Genomic DNA, 16,258 nt, shown 5'->3' on the forward strand with positions numbered 1-16,258 from the left:
AAGCCTCAGTAAATTTAAGAAAATTGAAATCATATCAAGCATCTTTTCTGACCACAACGCTATGAGATTAGAAATCAATGACAGGGAAAAAAATGAAAAAAACACAGACACATGGAGGCTAAACAATATGTTACTAAATAACCAAGAGATCACTAAAGAAATCAAAGAGGAAATCAGAAAATACCTAGTGGGCTTCCCTGGTGATGCAGTGGTTGAGAGTCCACCTGCCATTGCAGGGGACACAGGTTCATGCCCCGGTCCGGGAGGATCCCACATGCCGTGGAGTGGCTGGGCCCGTGAGCCATGGCCACTGAGCCTGCACGACCAGAGCTCCTCAACGGGAGAGGCTGCAACAGTGAGAGGCCCACGTACCAAAAAACAAAACAAAACCTAGAGACAAATGACAATGAAAACACGATGATCCAAAACCTATGGGATGCAGCAAAAGCAGTTCTAACAGGGAAGTTTATAGCTATACAAGCCTATCACAAGAAACAAGAAAAATCTCAAATAAGCAATCTAACCTCACACCTAAAGGGACTAGAGAAAGAAGACCAAACAAAACCCAAAGTTAGCAGAAGGAAAGAAATCATAAAGATCAGAGCAGACATAAATGAAACAGAAACAAAGAAAACAATAGCAAAGATCAATAAAACTAAAAGCTGGTTCTTTGAGAAGATAAACAAAATTGATAAACCATTAGCCAGACTCATCAAGAAAAAGAGGGAGGGCTTCCCTGGTGGCGCAGTGGTTGAGAGTCCGCCTGCCGATGCAGGGGATGCGGGTTCGTGCCCCGGTCCGGGAAGATCCCACATGCCGCGAAGCAGCTGGGCCCGTGAGCCATAGCCGCTGAGCCTGCGCGTCCAGAGCCTGTGCTCCGCAACGGGAGAGGCCACAACAGTGAGAGGCCCGCGTATAGCAAAATAATAATAATAATAAATAAATAAAATGGATGACTGATAAGAAATAAATAAATAAACATTAAAAAAACAGTGGCAGCACAGTGTATACAAATATCAAAGCATCAAGTTATATGTCTTAAATATATACAATTTTTATTTGTCAATTTTACCTCATAAAAGCTGAAAAACAACAGCAACAAAAAAGAAACTGGTAGCAGACTGGACTTAGCTCATGGGATGTAGTTTGCCAACTTATACCATAGATTGTTTATAGTTGACAGTTGTGAATGCAAAAATTAAATCACACACCAACCTAGCAGACTTTTTCCACATCATATAGGAGAAATGAAAATATGCATGACAATCATAATTTCTCATTTATAACTAGCACCTTTGGATAAGAATATTTGTGATTTATTGAATTCTAATAGTTTTACATTATAAAAAAATTTCCTGACAATTTTCATAAACCTTTTTTGACACCTTAACATTTTTGACATATAAGTTAATGTTTAAGTCTTATCATAATATCTGATATATAAGTGCTGACCGGAACGAATTGGTCTCTTTTAGGTTCTTGTTGTTACTTCTTTAACAGGTTTACTGGAAAAACTGCAGAACTGCAATGAACTTTTGGAGAAAATTATGAAAGGCCTTAATGCATATCTTGAAAAAAAACGACTTTTCTTCCCTCGGTATGATGGATAATCAGTTGTGGTATAATTTAAGCTTTTTCTGATGTGTGATGAATTATAACTAAAACTTTTGTATTTGCATGTTTTTCCCTAGTTTTTTCTTCTTATCTAATGATGAAATGTTAGAGATTTTGTCAGAGACCAAAGATCCACTTAGAGTTCAGCCTCATTTAAAAAAATGCTTTGAGGGCATCACTAAATTGGAGTTCCTTCCCAATTTGGACATTAAAGCCATGTATAGCTCTGAAGGTGAGCGAGTGGAGCTGATTGCAGCTATTTCCACGTCTGCAGCGCGAGGTGCTGTGGAAAAGTGGCTCATTCAAGTAGAAGATTTGATGCTCCGGAGTATTCATGATGTGATCGCTGCAGCCAGGCTGGTATGTTTCCTAGGATTTAATGTATATCCTATATTCTGTAAGTGCTTTCTTTTAGGAGGTTTTGAATGGGTACCAGTAAATGAACACCTCAGGTCTTACTATTTTAAGGCTTTTATTTTCTTTACTCTTTGTTCCTAACATTATTATTAAAATAATAATAGTAGTAAGAATTGATAATAATATGTGATTAAGTGCTACAAAAGAAAAAAGTGTTATGAGAAAGAATAATAAGGTGTATATAATTTAGAATGGGGGTGGTGGGTTGCTAGTGATAGGCTCTTAGAGAAAGTAAAATTGAAACTGAAACCCAAAGGATAAGTAGGAATTAACCAGATAAATAGCAAATGGGAGAGCACCTAAGTATCCTGTGTTAAGCCCCTGAGATAAGAAAGAACCTCAGACATGGGTGTTAAATGCATGATCTAGTTTACTTATTGCTATTTACACTCAAACAGTTACTTAAAAACTCAAAATGAGATGAACCAACATTAACGGAGGATCTATAATATTTGAGAGAAATATAACACGTAGGCACTACATGTACCTCACTTTTGCTAATTCAATTAACCTAATCTTGAATGATAAACTTCAGTATATTTCTTCCTTTAGGATCACAAAGGAACAGTTGTGTAGTAAAAATGTCATTTAAAAAGGCTTTGCAGCCTTATATCCAGCAACTCACGTTATATGAATGAGGAATCCTTTTCCTTCACCAAGAGCCCTATGAGAATCATCTTCTTGCAGTGACTATTCTGTTCAGCTTCAATGTTCCTGCAGATAAATCTTGACTTTTTCTCTCCTTTTTTCTATTTATGATTCCAAACAAACTAAAACACATAGGAAAGAATCAACATTGTCCATGAAAGTATTTCCTTAATCCATATAGAAATTTACCTTCTATGTACCTAGCAATGGCTCATCAATTATATGAAACTCAGCCTTCTTTGAAACTTAGGTTAATTTGTCATTTGCATTTATCTATAAATATTGCTAATAAAATGCATTTTAATAATATTTATATCCTTATGTTTAATATTCTTTTATCTAAGGTGGTGTCATTGTATTAAAAATATAGTTTCCAGGGAACTCCCTGGCAGTCCAGTGGTTAGGACTCGGCGCTTTCACTGCTGTGGCCCGGGTTCAGTCCTTGGTTGGGGAACTAAGATCCCGCAAGCCGTGCCGCATGGCCAATTAAAAAATATATATATATATAAAGTTTCCTTTAGTATCGACTCTTCATACTTTGTCCCGCGGTTGTTTTTTTTCAGTTTTTAATTTGGATCTGCTATTATCATTTACTGTTGAAACAAGTTATTTTTTAAAAGACTACCCCCCCAATAAATCTATTTAAATGCATTTTGAACGTAAAAATGTTAGAAGAAATGAAAGTATACTTTGAACTCAAAAGCATAGATTGTTCAATTGTATATAAATGAACAAATATACTATTGTTTAAATTATATATGCTGGTCATACAAGTTTGGTTTTTTTTTTAATTAATTAATTAATTTATTTATTTTTGGCTGTGTTGGGTCTTCGTTTCTGTGCGAGGGCTTTCTCTATTTGCGGCAAGCGGGGGCCACTCTTCATCGCGGTGCGCAGGCCTCTCACTATCGTGGCCTCTCTTGTTGCGGAGCACACGCTCCAGATGGCGCGGGCTCAGTAGTTGTGGCTCACGGGCCTAGTTGCTCTGCGGCATATGAGATCTTCCCAGACCAGGGCTCGAACCCGTGTCCCCTGCATTGGCAGGCAGATTCTCAACCACTGTGCCACCAGGGAAGCCCCATACAAGTTTTTAGAAAAGCTATGGATAAATAATACAAGGGTTCTAGCTACTAGGTCAGTTTTCTACTAGATGGCATAGTCTTCTTTTCAATTAAATCTTGGTATCAGTATATGTAATCTATTAGACTGATTTATTTTATACTTTAATAAACCCTCATAGTTCATTATAATAGAAGTAATGTGTATTCTATGTAGAAAATTGACAACTCCCCACAGCAAGGAAACCTAAAATTCCTATGGAAAATAATTTCCAGAAGAATCAATAATCAAATCCTTCCAAAGATAACTGATTATTAACATATTGGTGCTCATCTTTCCATCCTTTTATAAATAAATATTTCAAAAATATGATTTGTAAAAAATTTTCTGGTCTTTTAAATAGTCATCTAAAATTTTTCATGACTACATTCTAGCCTACAAGTGTACCAAATATTGCACTTCTTTATTGTTAAACATTAAGCTTTTTTCCCCTTTGTAAACTTTTAAAGTTAGAAATGCATTTTAATTACTCAGGCTTATCCAGAATGTGCAAGAAGAGACTGGGTTCGAGAGTGGCCTGGCCAAGTTGTACTTTGTGTTTCTCAAATCTTCTGGACCTCTGAGACACAGGAAGTTATAAGTAGTGGGACAGAGGTAAATCATTACCTTAAATAACATTCTTTTTAAATAACTTTCTTTTTTACATGCTATGTTTTTTTAGTTAGCTTATCTATTATTTGCAAAGGTAACCTTCCCCCCAATTTCTACCTGTAGCATTAAAATTGTACAATTATTTTAAAACTTGTTCTTAATTTTTCTTATGCTTAGACAAAAATCACTCTATTCGAGAACTCATTTCTATATTGAGCTAAATTATGATGTCAGAATTGTTAAAGAGTAAATGCATGAAATACATGTTTTAGCTACTATATAACATTAGTTTAATTGCTTTTTTTATTTTGTAGGGATTAAAGAAGTACTATAAGGAACTTCAGAATCAACTAAATGATATTGTAGAGCTGGTAAGAGGAAAACTGTCGAAGCAGACCAGGATTACTCTGGGGGCTTTGGTTACTATTGATGTCCATGCTAGAGATGTGGTTATGGACATGATTGATATGGGTATGTGACTCTTTTTTATCTTAAAAATAAGATATATATAGCTTTTAGAAACAAGGACTTACACTGTATGTCTTTTTCTCTCTCAACAGAATTTATTTTATATGATCTTTTCCATAAGTTAGAAAACATGAATTATTTTAATATTTGCTGTTGTAAAGATGATAAAATACTTATTTTTCAAATTATTTCCATTTCAGGATTATCTGTCTTGTTTTACTTTATTCCTATTAGGTGTCTCACATGATACAGATTTCCAGTGGCTTGCTCAGCTTAGATATTATTGGGAATATGACAACGCTCATGTTAGTATCATTAATTGCAACGTAAAATATGCTTATGAATACCTTGGTAACTCACCTCGACTTGTCATTACTCCTCTAACTGACAGATGTTACAGAACATTGGTATGTGTTTAAATTATTTTAATTCACACATTAAAGATTCCTTTTTGGTTTGGTGTCATATTTCCTTGTCTAAATTTAACATGGCTATCCTCATTTTATTCTCTTATCTGTATAGTTGAATACAGCTATCCCTTCCTAATCCCAAATTCCCTTTATGTGAAGTTATAGTAGTGAATATTTACTTCTGCGTGCTTTTGTAGAATACAAGAGTGTGTGAATTCTAATGTTTGAAAATCGTGAGTCACTCCCGTTGGGGATAATTAGAAAAAGGAAGGTACTGGAGATTTAAAGAAGAAACCAGAGCTTCGGAAAATGGTATCAGTTTTTGCAGTGGAGTTCTGGGAGAGATGCCAAGAAGATGAAGGAAGCACATTTGGGCCTTAGAACTCCAAGTTAGTTTTGTTGAATAGGAGAGGGAGAGCTGAAATGTAGGCAGGTAGTACTGAGGGCTGTGCTTGTTGGGAAGCTATGGAAGATAAAGCCATGACTACAGAAAACAACAGCAACAACAAAGTGAAACCCTGGGAATTGCGTTGTCAGATAAAATACAGGACTTTCAGGTAAATTTGAATTTCAAATAAACAATGAATAATTTGTTAGTAGAAACATGTCCTAATTATTACATGGGGCATACTTATACCAGCAAATTATTCATTGTTTATCTGATTTTCAAATTTAACTGGGCATCCTGTATTTTTATTTGCTAAATCTGGCAATCCTACCTGGGAATTGAGGAGATGCATCAAGAAACACCAATCCACCTGTGCTGAGTAAGTAAATTAAAGTGTCTGAGTTTTCTGGAAGCAGAAATGAAATGGAGATTATTGGGCAAATGATTTTCTAGGGAATGCTCTCAGTAAAAACCCATAAGGAAATGAGGAAAGCAGGTGGGAAAGCTAAACAAAGATGTGGTTTTGATGGATGTATGGCCTTAGCCTGATCTCATGGGGAGCATTAGAGCATGAATGGCATCTCAGGGGTACTTCACTTTAAGGCAAAGGGGTCTAGCTTTTCTATCCCTTTATTATCATTGGCTACGGTTCACTCCTGTGGCTGGGTGGGGGGTGGGGGGTGAGTAAGCTTTCAGGTGTTTGTGGATAAGGGAGCTCCTATTAATTGAGGGCAGATCTCAGGAGAAAAGGACAGTTGTGAGCTATTTGTAGATGACTGACAGCAATTGGAAGGATGGATGCAATGACCAGTAAAAGAATCTGAGTAAGGTTCTAGTGCATCTATGATAAAAAGTTTCACCAAATCCTCTTTCTCAGGAAGCTACCTGAAGGCCAGACCACATCTGTCTTGTTCTCTACTCTAGTGATTGACAAGTACATAAGTTACTCCCTAAATGTTTGTTGAGTAAATGAATCTCAAGCTTCTGTGTCCTCAGACCTCACTGAAATCAGCTGTGAATATTTGTAAGGTGGACGCTAAGGACTTTGAGTTATATAATCAAAATCACATTAAACACTTGTATACAACACTAAACATTGAAAGTCTCCTATTATATTTACTATCCATAATAAAGGGAACACATTTGTAAGCATTTTTTGGAAATTATAAAGAAGGGAAAGACTGAGGTTTCCAGCAATCAAGTTAATGGACATTAACAGTATAGCGTTTACTATAAATTTAAGATGGGTAAAATATCATTGATATTGCCTTTATTTAATGAGCTCTCTCTATTGTTTTATTTTAGTAAATGTGAAAATATTTAAGATTTTCATAGGTCTATCTATTAATTTTTTAAATACTTAATTTTTTTAGAGCAGTTTTAGGTTCACAGCAAAATTAAGCAGAAGGAACAGAGCATTCCCATATACCCCTTGCCTCCCCAAATGTACAGTCTTGGTCCTTTAACCCTATTTTATCTAAAAGGAGTTAAGTTTCACAAACTCTCATAGCAGTTTTCATGAAACAAACTTCATGGAAAGAGTTGACTGTAACTTGTATGCATATAAAAATTTCCAGCCATTTTTCTAGTCACTGTGGGGACCCAGAAAGAATTCAGATACTGCTGATGTTACTCTAAAGGAGCTTAAGGACTGGGACTTCCCTGGTGGTCCAGTGGCTAAGACTCTGTGCTCCCAATGCAGGGGGCCTGGGTTCAATCCTTGGCCAGGGAACTAGATTCCACATGCATGCAGCAACTAACAGTTCTCATGCCACAACTAAGGAGCCCACATGCAGCACCTAAGACCCAGCAAAAACAAATAAATAAATATTTTAAAAAACTATTAAAAAAATAAAGGAGCTTAAGTACTAATTGAGAGGGGAAAAAATGTTAACTGTTAACTGTAGTTACATTACAGTTAACATAGTTAACTGTAATGTGAGCATTGCTGAACCAAATGAACCAGGTTCATTTGTCTGACTCTCTGCAGTAAGCCAAATGCTGAAACGCTGAGGTTTGCAGCAGAGAAAGTGCTTATTCACAAAGCAGCCAAGCAAGGAGATAGGAAAACAACTCAAATATGCCTCTCTGAAGGCGAAGGGCTCAGGATATCTATGGGATAAAGCTGAGGTGTGGGGAGCGTGGGGAAATGTAATTGAAAACAAGAAAAAGGTGAGACAATCGTTGCTCTGCGCATATGCACCCAAGCCATAGGCTTTTTCATGGGAGGAAAGCTCAGAAAGTAGCCTAGTTAGCATGCTCTGAGGGTCGAGTTTTTGGCCTCTGACATCAAAATGTCACCGAGTGGACCCTTGCCCATGCCCAAGTGGAGAGTTGATGGTCTTAACCATCTTAATCAGCTCAAGCTTGATTTGACACAGTAGACTCCAAATATGTAAAAAGCAACTTGGGCAAACATCCAAATGCCCAGGCTACAGGACGCTTGGAGGATACGCCAGCTTTCGTAAAAACAATACAAGTGAGTCCAACCAGCGAAGGTAGGTCACAGTTTACCATTTATCGGTGGGTAACTGATAACTACTCTGGGTTTCACAAGGTTGAAAGTGACACTACTGGTTAGAGAAGTACAGAACAATGCTATGGGGATGGATAAAATAAAGAACATACCAAGAGTGGAATGCAACAGCGAAGGTGAATCATAGACAAAATTATATAGTAGGTCATCTGTTTATTTTCCCACTGATGGGCCCCCACTTATGACCCTCACTTTCAGGTGTTTTCTCTCTTCGCAGCTAGCTGTAGAGGTTGTCATCATTGATCTCTACAACCATAACCACTTCTTTTTTTTATTTTATATTACTTTATTTTACAGGAGATGGAGCAATCTGCTCTCTTTTTTTTTAAAAATTAGTTGGTTTATTCATTCATCTCTGGGTGCATTAGGTCCTTGTCGCTGCGTGCGGGCTCTCTCCAGCTGCAGCGAGCAGGGTCCACTCCCCGCCACGGTGTGCAGGCTCCTCACTGCAGTGGCCCCTCCGGGGGCTCTAGTTGTGGCACACAGGTCTAGGCACTCCGCGGCATGTGGGATCTTCCCGGACGAGGGCTCGAACCCGTGTCCCCCACATTGGCAGGCAGATTCTTAACCATTGCACCGCCAGGGAAGTCCCTCCATAAACACTTCTAATTAAACTTTTCTGACCAAATGTTAACACTTCAAGGCTGGATTCTCTTTGTTTTTAAAGGCAAATGGGATACACATGAAGTATTAGAAAATAAGGAGACTTTGATACAGTTTCACTTTTTTTTTAGATCCTTTAAACTGCTTTTTCTTTGTGCAGCTAGAAAATTGAGTGCTAAAAATTAACTGAATGATGTAATTGTATTACTGCCTCTCTGAAGCTACAAATAAGACTAAATCCACTTTATAAGCAATTGTCCTATTATGGGGTATTTTGTTTGTTTTCAGTTAAGCATGGATTTCTCTTCACGTTTATTTTTCTTTTCAGATAGGTGCCTTCTATTTAAACCTTGGAGGTGCTCCAGAAGGGCCAGCAGGCACAGGAAAAACTGAAACCACCAAGGACTTGGCTAAAGCTCTTGCTGTACAGTGTGTGGTATTCAACTGTTCAGACGGGCTAGATTATCTAGCAATGGGAAAGGTGAAGTTACATATTACATGTTACAAATTTACAGCTAGGTCAACCTGGATAAACTGAAGCAACTCGTTTAAAACACTGAATGCGGTTTAAGCATTACTTGACCTTTTTTTTTTTTTAGGGGTAAAGACGTTTTTATCCTTGGGGCTTTTATTAACTGTCACTTTTGACTTAAAAAGGTTAAATTTTTGTTTTATGGGCTTCCCTGGTGGCGCAGTGGTTGAGAGTCCGCCTGCCGATGCAGGGGACACAGGTTCGTGCCCCGGTCCGGGAAGATCCCACATGCCGCGGAGCGGCTGGGCCCGTGAGCCATGGCCGCTGAGCCTGCGCGTCCGGAGCCTGTTCTCGGCAACGGGAGAGGCCACAACAGTGAGAGGCCCGTGTACCGCAAAAACAAAACAAAAACCCAAAAAAGGTTAAATTTTTGTTTTAACAAATGATGCCCTTTCCTACGAAAATCATCTCCTTTTTTCTTGTCCTCAGTTTTTTAAAGGATTGGCTTCTTCTGGTGCTTGGGCTTGCTTTGATGAATTTAATCGAATTGAATTGGAAGTGCTGTCAGTGGTAGCTCAACAGATCCTTTGCATTCAGAGAGCCATTCAACAGAAGCTAGAAGTGTTTAATTTTGAAGGGACAGAACTTAAGCTCAATACAAACTGTTTTGTAGCTATTACTATGAATCCTGGCTATGCAGGACGTTCTGAATTACCGGATAATCTTAAGGTAATATTTTTTTAAAGAGTGTAAATTTGGTAATCAAAAGTAACAGCATAATCTACTCAAAATGGTATAATTTTCTCACGTGTATTTGTAATCTCCCTTTTACCTTTTCCATTTGCTATAAGGTAAACCTCTAAAAACTTTTTTAGATGTCTAAAAAAAATATTAGAGTACATGAAACTGTTAAAGTGCTCCTGAAAAAATTACAAAGTTAATGAAAAGGTGCTTCACTGGGGGAGTAAACTTGGATATCAACACATTATCTTTGGGTGCTTATGCTCAGCTTTAAAAATGGTTTCCTTTATGTAAATAATATATTTCCTTTATTATATACTTCAGGTTCTTTTTAGAACAGTGGCTATGATGGTTCCAAACTATGCCCTCATAGCAGAAATCTCCCTCTACTCCTACGGATTTTTGAATGCAAAACCTCTGTCTGTGAAGATAGTAATGACCTACAGGCTCTGCTCAGAGCAGCTCTCATCACAATTTCATTATGACTATGGAATGCGAGCAGTAAAAGCAGTTTTAGTGGCTGCTGGAAACCTAAAACTAAAATTTCCAAATGAAAATGAAGATATACTTGTAAGTATTAAATATACATGTTGTGAAAGTGTAGAAAGTGTATCTGTAGAAAGATAACTTTTTCAGCAAGGTTGATCATGAACTATAGATAGGCAGATAAGAGAGTTGTTGCTTTGAGCCTTTTTACATGGGGTTGAAATGATAGTTTTGAGGTTCTGTTTTTCATTATACTTTGTATGAATCCAAGGACCATTAGGTTTGATAAGTGTAGTATTGACTTTTTAGTATGGGGATTCCATGGAACCATGTAAAAGAAACTTTGACTTTGGTGGGGTGGGGGTGAAAGAAGGGCAAATACCGGCACTTAACTTACCTTGCACTTTTTGGATGGTTTTAGCTTCTTCGATCAATTAAAGATGTAAATGAACCAAAGTTTTTATCACATGATATACCCTTATTTAATGGAATAACTAGTGACTTATTTCCTGGTGTTAAACTTCCTGAAGCTGACTATCATGTAAGTAAACCTGTGAGAATGACTTGTTCTGCAAATAAATTCATCTGGTGACTCAATAGTTTTCCAAGTTTTATTAAATGAGCGACTTATTCTGTTTGGAGGATAAACCCCTATTTTGGCCACTTTAATTAATGAGGAAGAGTAAATTTTAGTACCTTATGTTATATGATAGTAGGGTTAATGAGATTCAGGTCAAAGATAATGTTTATTGTAAGAGAATACATATTTTATTTCCTATCTTGTGATTTATAATATTTACTACTATGTATACAATAATACTATCATATTACCTCCGCAGGTAGAAAAGTTGATAAACTGAAAGTGGTAAAACATCCTATAGTTTTTTTGTACAGCAAAGTGATTCAGTTATATATATATATATATTTCGGATTATTTTCCATTGTAGGTTATTACAAGATATTGAATATAGTTCCCTGTGTTATACAGTAAATCCTTGTTGCTTATCTATTTTATGTATAGGAATTTGTATCTGTTAATTCCAAATTCCTAATTTATCCCTTCCTCATCACTTTCCCCTTTGGTAACCATAAGTTTGTTTTCTGTGTCTGTGAGTCTGTTTCTGTTGTGCATATAGATTCATTTGTATTATTTTTTAGATTACATATGTGAGCGTTATCATATAATATTTGTATTTCTCTGTCTGATTTACTTCACTTAGTATGATATTTCTAGGTCCATCCATCTTGCTGTGAATGTTAGCCTTCTTTTTTTTTTTTAATCTTCAAATTCAAATACTACTATACATCCTATGGCAGGATCAGAATAAGGTGATTCTAGGCTGTTTTCCAATACCAATAACTAATTCTCTGATTCTCTAGACACCCACTGGGTGTTCAAAACTTCAATTCAATTCTGACACTAACTGCCTAGAGTTAGTGTCAGTCCTACAAGACTGCCTCTCATTTCATACAGAAGTCTCAAGTCCTGGCCACCTGTACTTCTGACTGACGGGCTATAAACCAGGGGTTTCCCTGACCCCTCCCCTCCCAGGTTTAATAATTTGCTAGAACAGCCCACAGAACTCAGGAACACAATTTACTTCTGCTTACCAGTTTATTATAAAGGATACAACTCAGGAACAACCAAATGGAAGAAATGTATAGAGCGTGGTATGGGCAGGTGGCAGCGTGGAACTTCTGTGCCCTTTCAGGGAGAGTCACCCTCCCTGTACCGGAAGCTCTTGAATCTCATTGTTCAAGAATTTTTATAGAGTTCAGTCATCAGCCCCTTCTTCCCCAAAGGCTGGTAGGGCTGAAAGTTCCAACCCTCTAATCACTGCGTCTTTTTGGTGACCAGCCCAATCTTGAAGCTATCTAGGTTCCCACAACAAGTCACCTCATTAGCATAAACTCAGGTGTTATTGAAAAGGACTCTATGAATAACAAAAGATACTCCTATCATTCAGAAAATTCCAAGAGTTTTAGGAGCTCTGTGCCTGGAACCGGGTACAAAGACTTTATATATTTTAGTATTATACCACAGGTGATTATCAAGATGGTTCAAAATACGCTAATATGATTTTTTAAATCAAAATGAAAATACATAATTTTAATATTCTCTTGGAGAACTCTTGTACTCCTATGAATATAGCAAATAGTTTCATGGATTCATAGAATCCAGTTTGAAAAACACTACTAGGAGTCAATGCTGGGAGGTGTGTGGCTGAGCAACTGCGTATGCCTGCAACTGAGCTGCAGGGGAGCCAGGGTCATAGAAAAAAAAATACTACAAGCATACCTCATTTTATCGCGCTTTGCAGATGCTGTATTTTTTACAAATTGAAGGTTTTTGGCAAGTCTATCAGTCAAGTCAAGCAAGTCTATCAGTGCCATTTTCCCAATATTTGCTCACTTCTTGTCTCTGTGTCACATTTTGGTAATTTTTGAAATTTTGAAAAAATTTCGTTATTATTATATCTGTTATGGTGGTCTGTGATCAGTGATCTTTGATGTTACTGCTATGACTCACTGAAGGCTCAGATGATGGTTAGTATTTTTTTAGCAAAAAAGTATTTTTAATTAAGGTATGTGCATTGTTATTTAGACATAATGCTATTGCACACTTAATGGACTCAGCAGGGGTCCCCAACCCCTGGGCCTCAGACTGGTATTGGTCCACGGCCTCTGGGCTGCACAGCAGGAGGTGAGCAAGCCAGGGAAACTTCATCTACCACTCCTATCGCTCCCCGGCGCTCACATTACCACATTACCGCCTGAACTATCCCCTCCACAACCCCACGCCCGTCTGTGGAAAAATTGTCTTCCACAAAACCAGTCTCTGGTGCCAAAAAGGTTGGGGACCACTGGACTACAGGATAGTGTAAACATAACTTTTATATGCACTGGGAAACCAAAAAATTTGTGTGACTTGCTTTATTGAAATATTTACTTTATTGCAGTGATCTGAACCAAATCCACAGTATCTCTGAGGTATGCCCATACTAAATATAATATCTTGCTTTTTAATATGTACCGTATTACTTTGTTTTTCATCTACTGACTTCTTTTGGGTTTCAGGTAATGTTTATTACTTCATTAATCTTCTCTGTTGGCTTTTTAATTTTACCTCAGTGGTCACTCACAGATTGCAATACACATCCTTGATTTATGACAGTTTACGTCATTTGTATTCTAAACCATTTCAGACACAATATAAGAATTTTAAATGGTATAATTCCATTATCCACTCGTCTCTGCCCATTGTACTGTTGTCACGTATTTTACTTCTACATATGTTATAAACTCCACATTTTTTGCTTTAGGTATTAGTATTTGAAAAAAAAAATTCTTTTATATTTACCCTTTCTAGTGTTTTTTAATTCCTTCCAGCAGATATGTGCTTTAAACTGGGATCTTTTCCCTTCAACTTTAAGAACTTTCTTCAGTATTTATTGTGTACATGTTGAGTCTTGTGGCAACAAATTCTCTCAGTTTTTCTTTTGAAATATCTTTATTTATACTTCATTATTTGAAGAATATTTTCACTAGGTATAGAAGTCTAGATTGGCAGGAGTCTCCCCCGCCCCATCTTTTTAAAGATGTTTTTCCATTAATTCTTGGCTTTTATTGTTATGCTTAGAAGTCAGGAATTTTTCTTATGTATATTTCCCTGAATGTAATATGTTTTTTCCCCTCTGGCTGTTTGAAATATTTTCTTTCTTTCCTTGCTTGACTATGTGCCTAGTGTTGTTTGCTTTTTACATATCCTACGTGGGATTTGCTGCACTTCTTGAATCTGTGTATTGCTTTCTCCAGAAAATTCTCAGTAATTATGTTTTAAAATATTTCTTCTACCCTATTTTCTCTCCCCTGTCCTTCTGGGGCTCCAGTTACATGAATGTTAGAACATTTTATGTCATCTCACATGTCTCTTATGCTCTGTTTTTGCTTTCTGTTTTTTATTATCTGTACTTTAGTTTGGATAATTTTATTGACCTGTCCTTAAGATTAATGATCCTTTCCTTGGCTTTGTTCATTTCTGCTGATAAGCCTATCCAATGAATTCTTTTCTTTTTTTGGGGGGGGGGGGAGTACTGCACCGTGCGGCATGTGGGATCTTAGTTCCCTGACAATGGATTGAACCCTTGCCCCCTGCAGTGGAAGCACAGAGTCTTAACCATTGGACCACCAGGGAAGTCCCTATACAATGATTTATTTATTTATTTAAATAGATCTGTTTTGGAGTATAATTGCTTCACAATACCGTGTTAGTTTCTGTTGCACAACAAAGCGAATCAGCCATATGCATACACATGTCCCCATATCCCCTCCCTCTTGAGCCTCCCTCCCAACCTCCCTATCCCACCCCTCTAGGTTATCTCAAAGCACCAAGCCGATCTCCCTGTGCTATGCTGCTGCTTCCCACCAGCCAACTATTTTACATTCGGTAGTGTATATATGTTGATGCTATTCTCATTTCGCCCCAGCTTCCCCCTCCCACCCCACGTCCTCAAGTCCATTCTCTATGTCTACCTCTTCATTCCTACCCTACAACTGGGTTCATCAGTACCTTTTTTTTTTTTAGCGTCCATATATATGCGTTAGCATATGGTATTTGTTTTTTACTTTCTGACTTCACTCTGTATGACAGACTCTAGGTCCATCCACCTCACTACAAATAACTCAATTTCGTTTATTTTTATGGCTGAGTAATATTCCATTGTATATATGTGCCACATCCTCTTTATCCATTCATCTGTCAATGGATATTTAGGTTGGTTCCATGTCCTGGCTATTGTAAAAAGTGCTGCACTGAACATTGTGGTATATTCACTTCAGCACATAATTCTTTTTGAATTATGGTTTTCTCAGGGTATATGCCCAGTAGTGGGATAGCTGGGTCATATGGTAGTTCTATTTTTAGTGTTTTGTGGAACCTCCATACTGTTTTCCATAGTGGTTGTATCAATTTACATTCCCACCAACAGTGCAAGAGGGATCCCTTTTCCCACACCCTTTCTAGATTTTTTTGACAATGGCCATTCTGACTGGCATGAGGTGATACCTCATTGTAGTTTTGATTTGCATTTCTCTAATAATTAGTGATGTTGAGCATCTTTTCATGTGCCTCTTGGCCATCTGTATGTCTTCCTTGGCAAAATGTCTATTTAGGTCTTCTGCCCAATTTTTACGTGGATTGTTTGTTTTATTGATATTGAGCTCCATGAGCTGTTTGTATATTTTGGACATTAATCCTTTGTCTGTTGTTTCATTTGCAAATATTTTCTCCCAGTCTGAGGGTTGTCTTTTGGTCTTGTTGATGGTTTCCTTTGCTGTGCAAAAGCTTTTAAGTCCATTTGTTTATTTTTGTTTTTATTTCTGTTACTCTAGAAGGTGAGTCAAAAAAGATCTTGCTGTGGTTTATGTCAAAAAGGGTTTTTCCTATGTTTTCCTCTAAGAGTTTTATAGTGTCTGGTCTTACATTTAAGTCTTTAATCCATTTGGAGTTTATTTTTGTGTATGGGGTTAGGCAGTGTTCTAATTTCGTTCTTTTACATGTAGCTGTCCAGTTTTCCCAGCACCACTTATCGAAGAGGCTGTCTTTTCTCCGTTGTATGTTCTTGCCTCCTTTGTCATAAATTAGGTGCCCATATGTGTGTGGGTTTATCTCTGGGCTTTCTATCTTGTACCATTGACCTATATTTCTGTTTTTGTGCCAGTACTATACTGTCTTGATTACGGTAGCTTTGTGGTATAGTTTGAAG

The 16,258-nt window shown here is 37.3% G+C and overlaps 1 protein-coding gene across 1 annotated transcript in view; it reads left to right on the forward strand.

The window, feature by feature from the left end:
• DNAH12 (dynein axonemal heavy chain 12) overlaps positions 1-16,258 on the forward strand; it is a 229,243-nt gene that overhangs the window by 104,532 nt on the left and 108,453 nt on the right. The window contains exons 22-30 of the mRNA XM_049715390.1: positions 1,476-1,597; positions 1,692-1,974; positions 4,273-4,392; positions 4,704-4,860; positions 5,092-5,264; positions 9,123-9,275; positions 9,756-9,995; positions 10,332-10,577; positions 10,915-11,034. Of these exons, the coding sequence (XP_049571347.1) occupies positions 1,476-1,597; positions 1,692-1,974; positions 4,273-4,392; positions 4,704-4,860; positions 5,092-5,264; positions 9,123-9,275; positions 9,756-9,995; positions 10,332-10,577; positions 10,915-11,034 (1,614 nt within the window). The remainder of the gene's footprint in view (positions 1-1,475; positions 1,598-1,691; positions 1,975-4,272; positions 4,393-4,703; positions 4,861-5,091; positions 5,265-9,122; positions 9,276-9,755; positions 9,996-10,331; positions 10,578-10,914; positions 11,035-16,258) is intronic.

The sequence above is a fragment of the Orcinus orca genome, chromosome 10, assembly GCF_937001465.1.
Source record: "Orcinus orca chromosome 10, mOrcOrc1.1, whole genome shotgun sequence".
NCBI lineage: Eukaryota > Metazoa > Chordata > Mammalia > Artiodactyla > Delphinidae > Orcinus > Orcinus orca.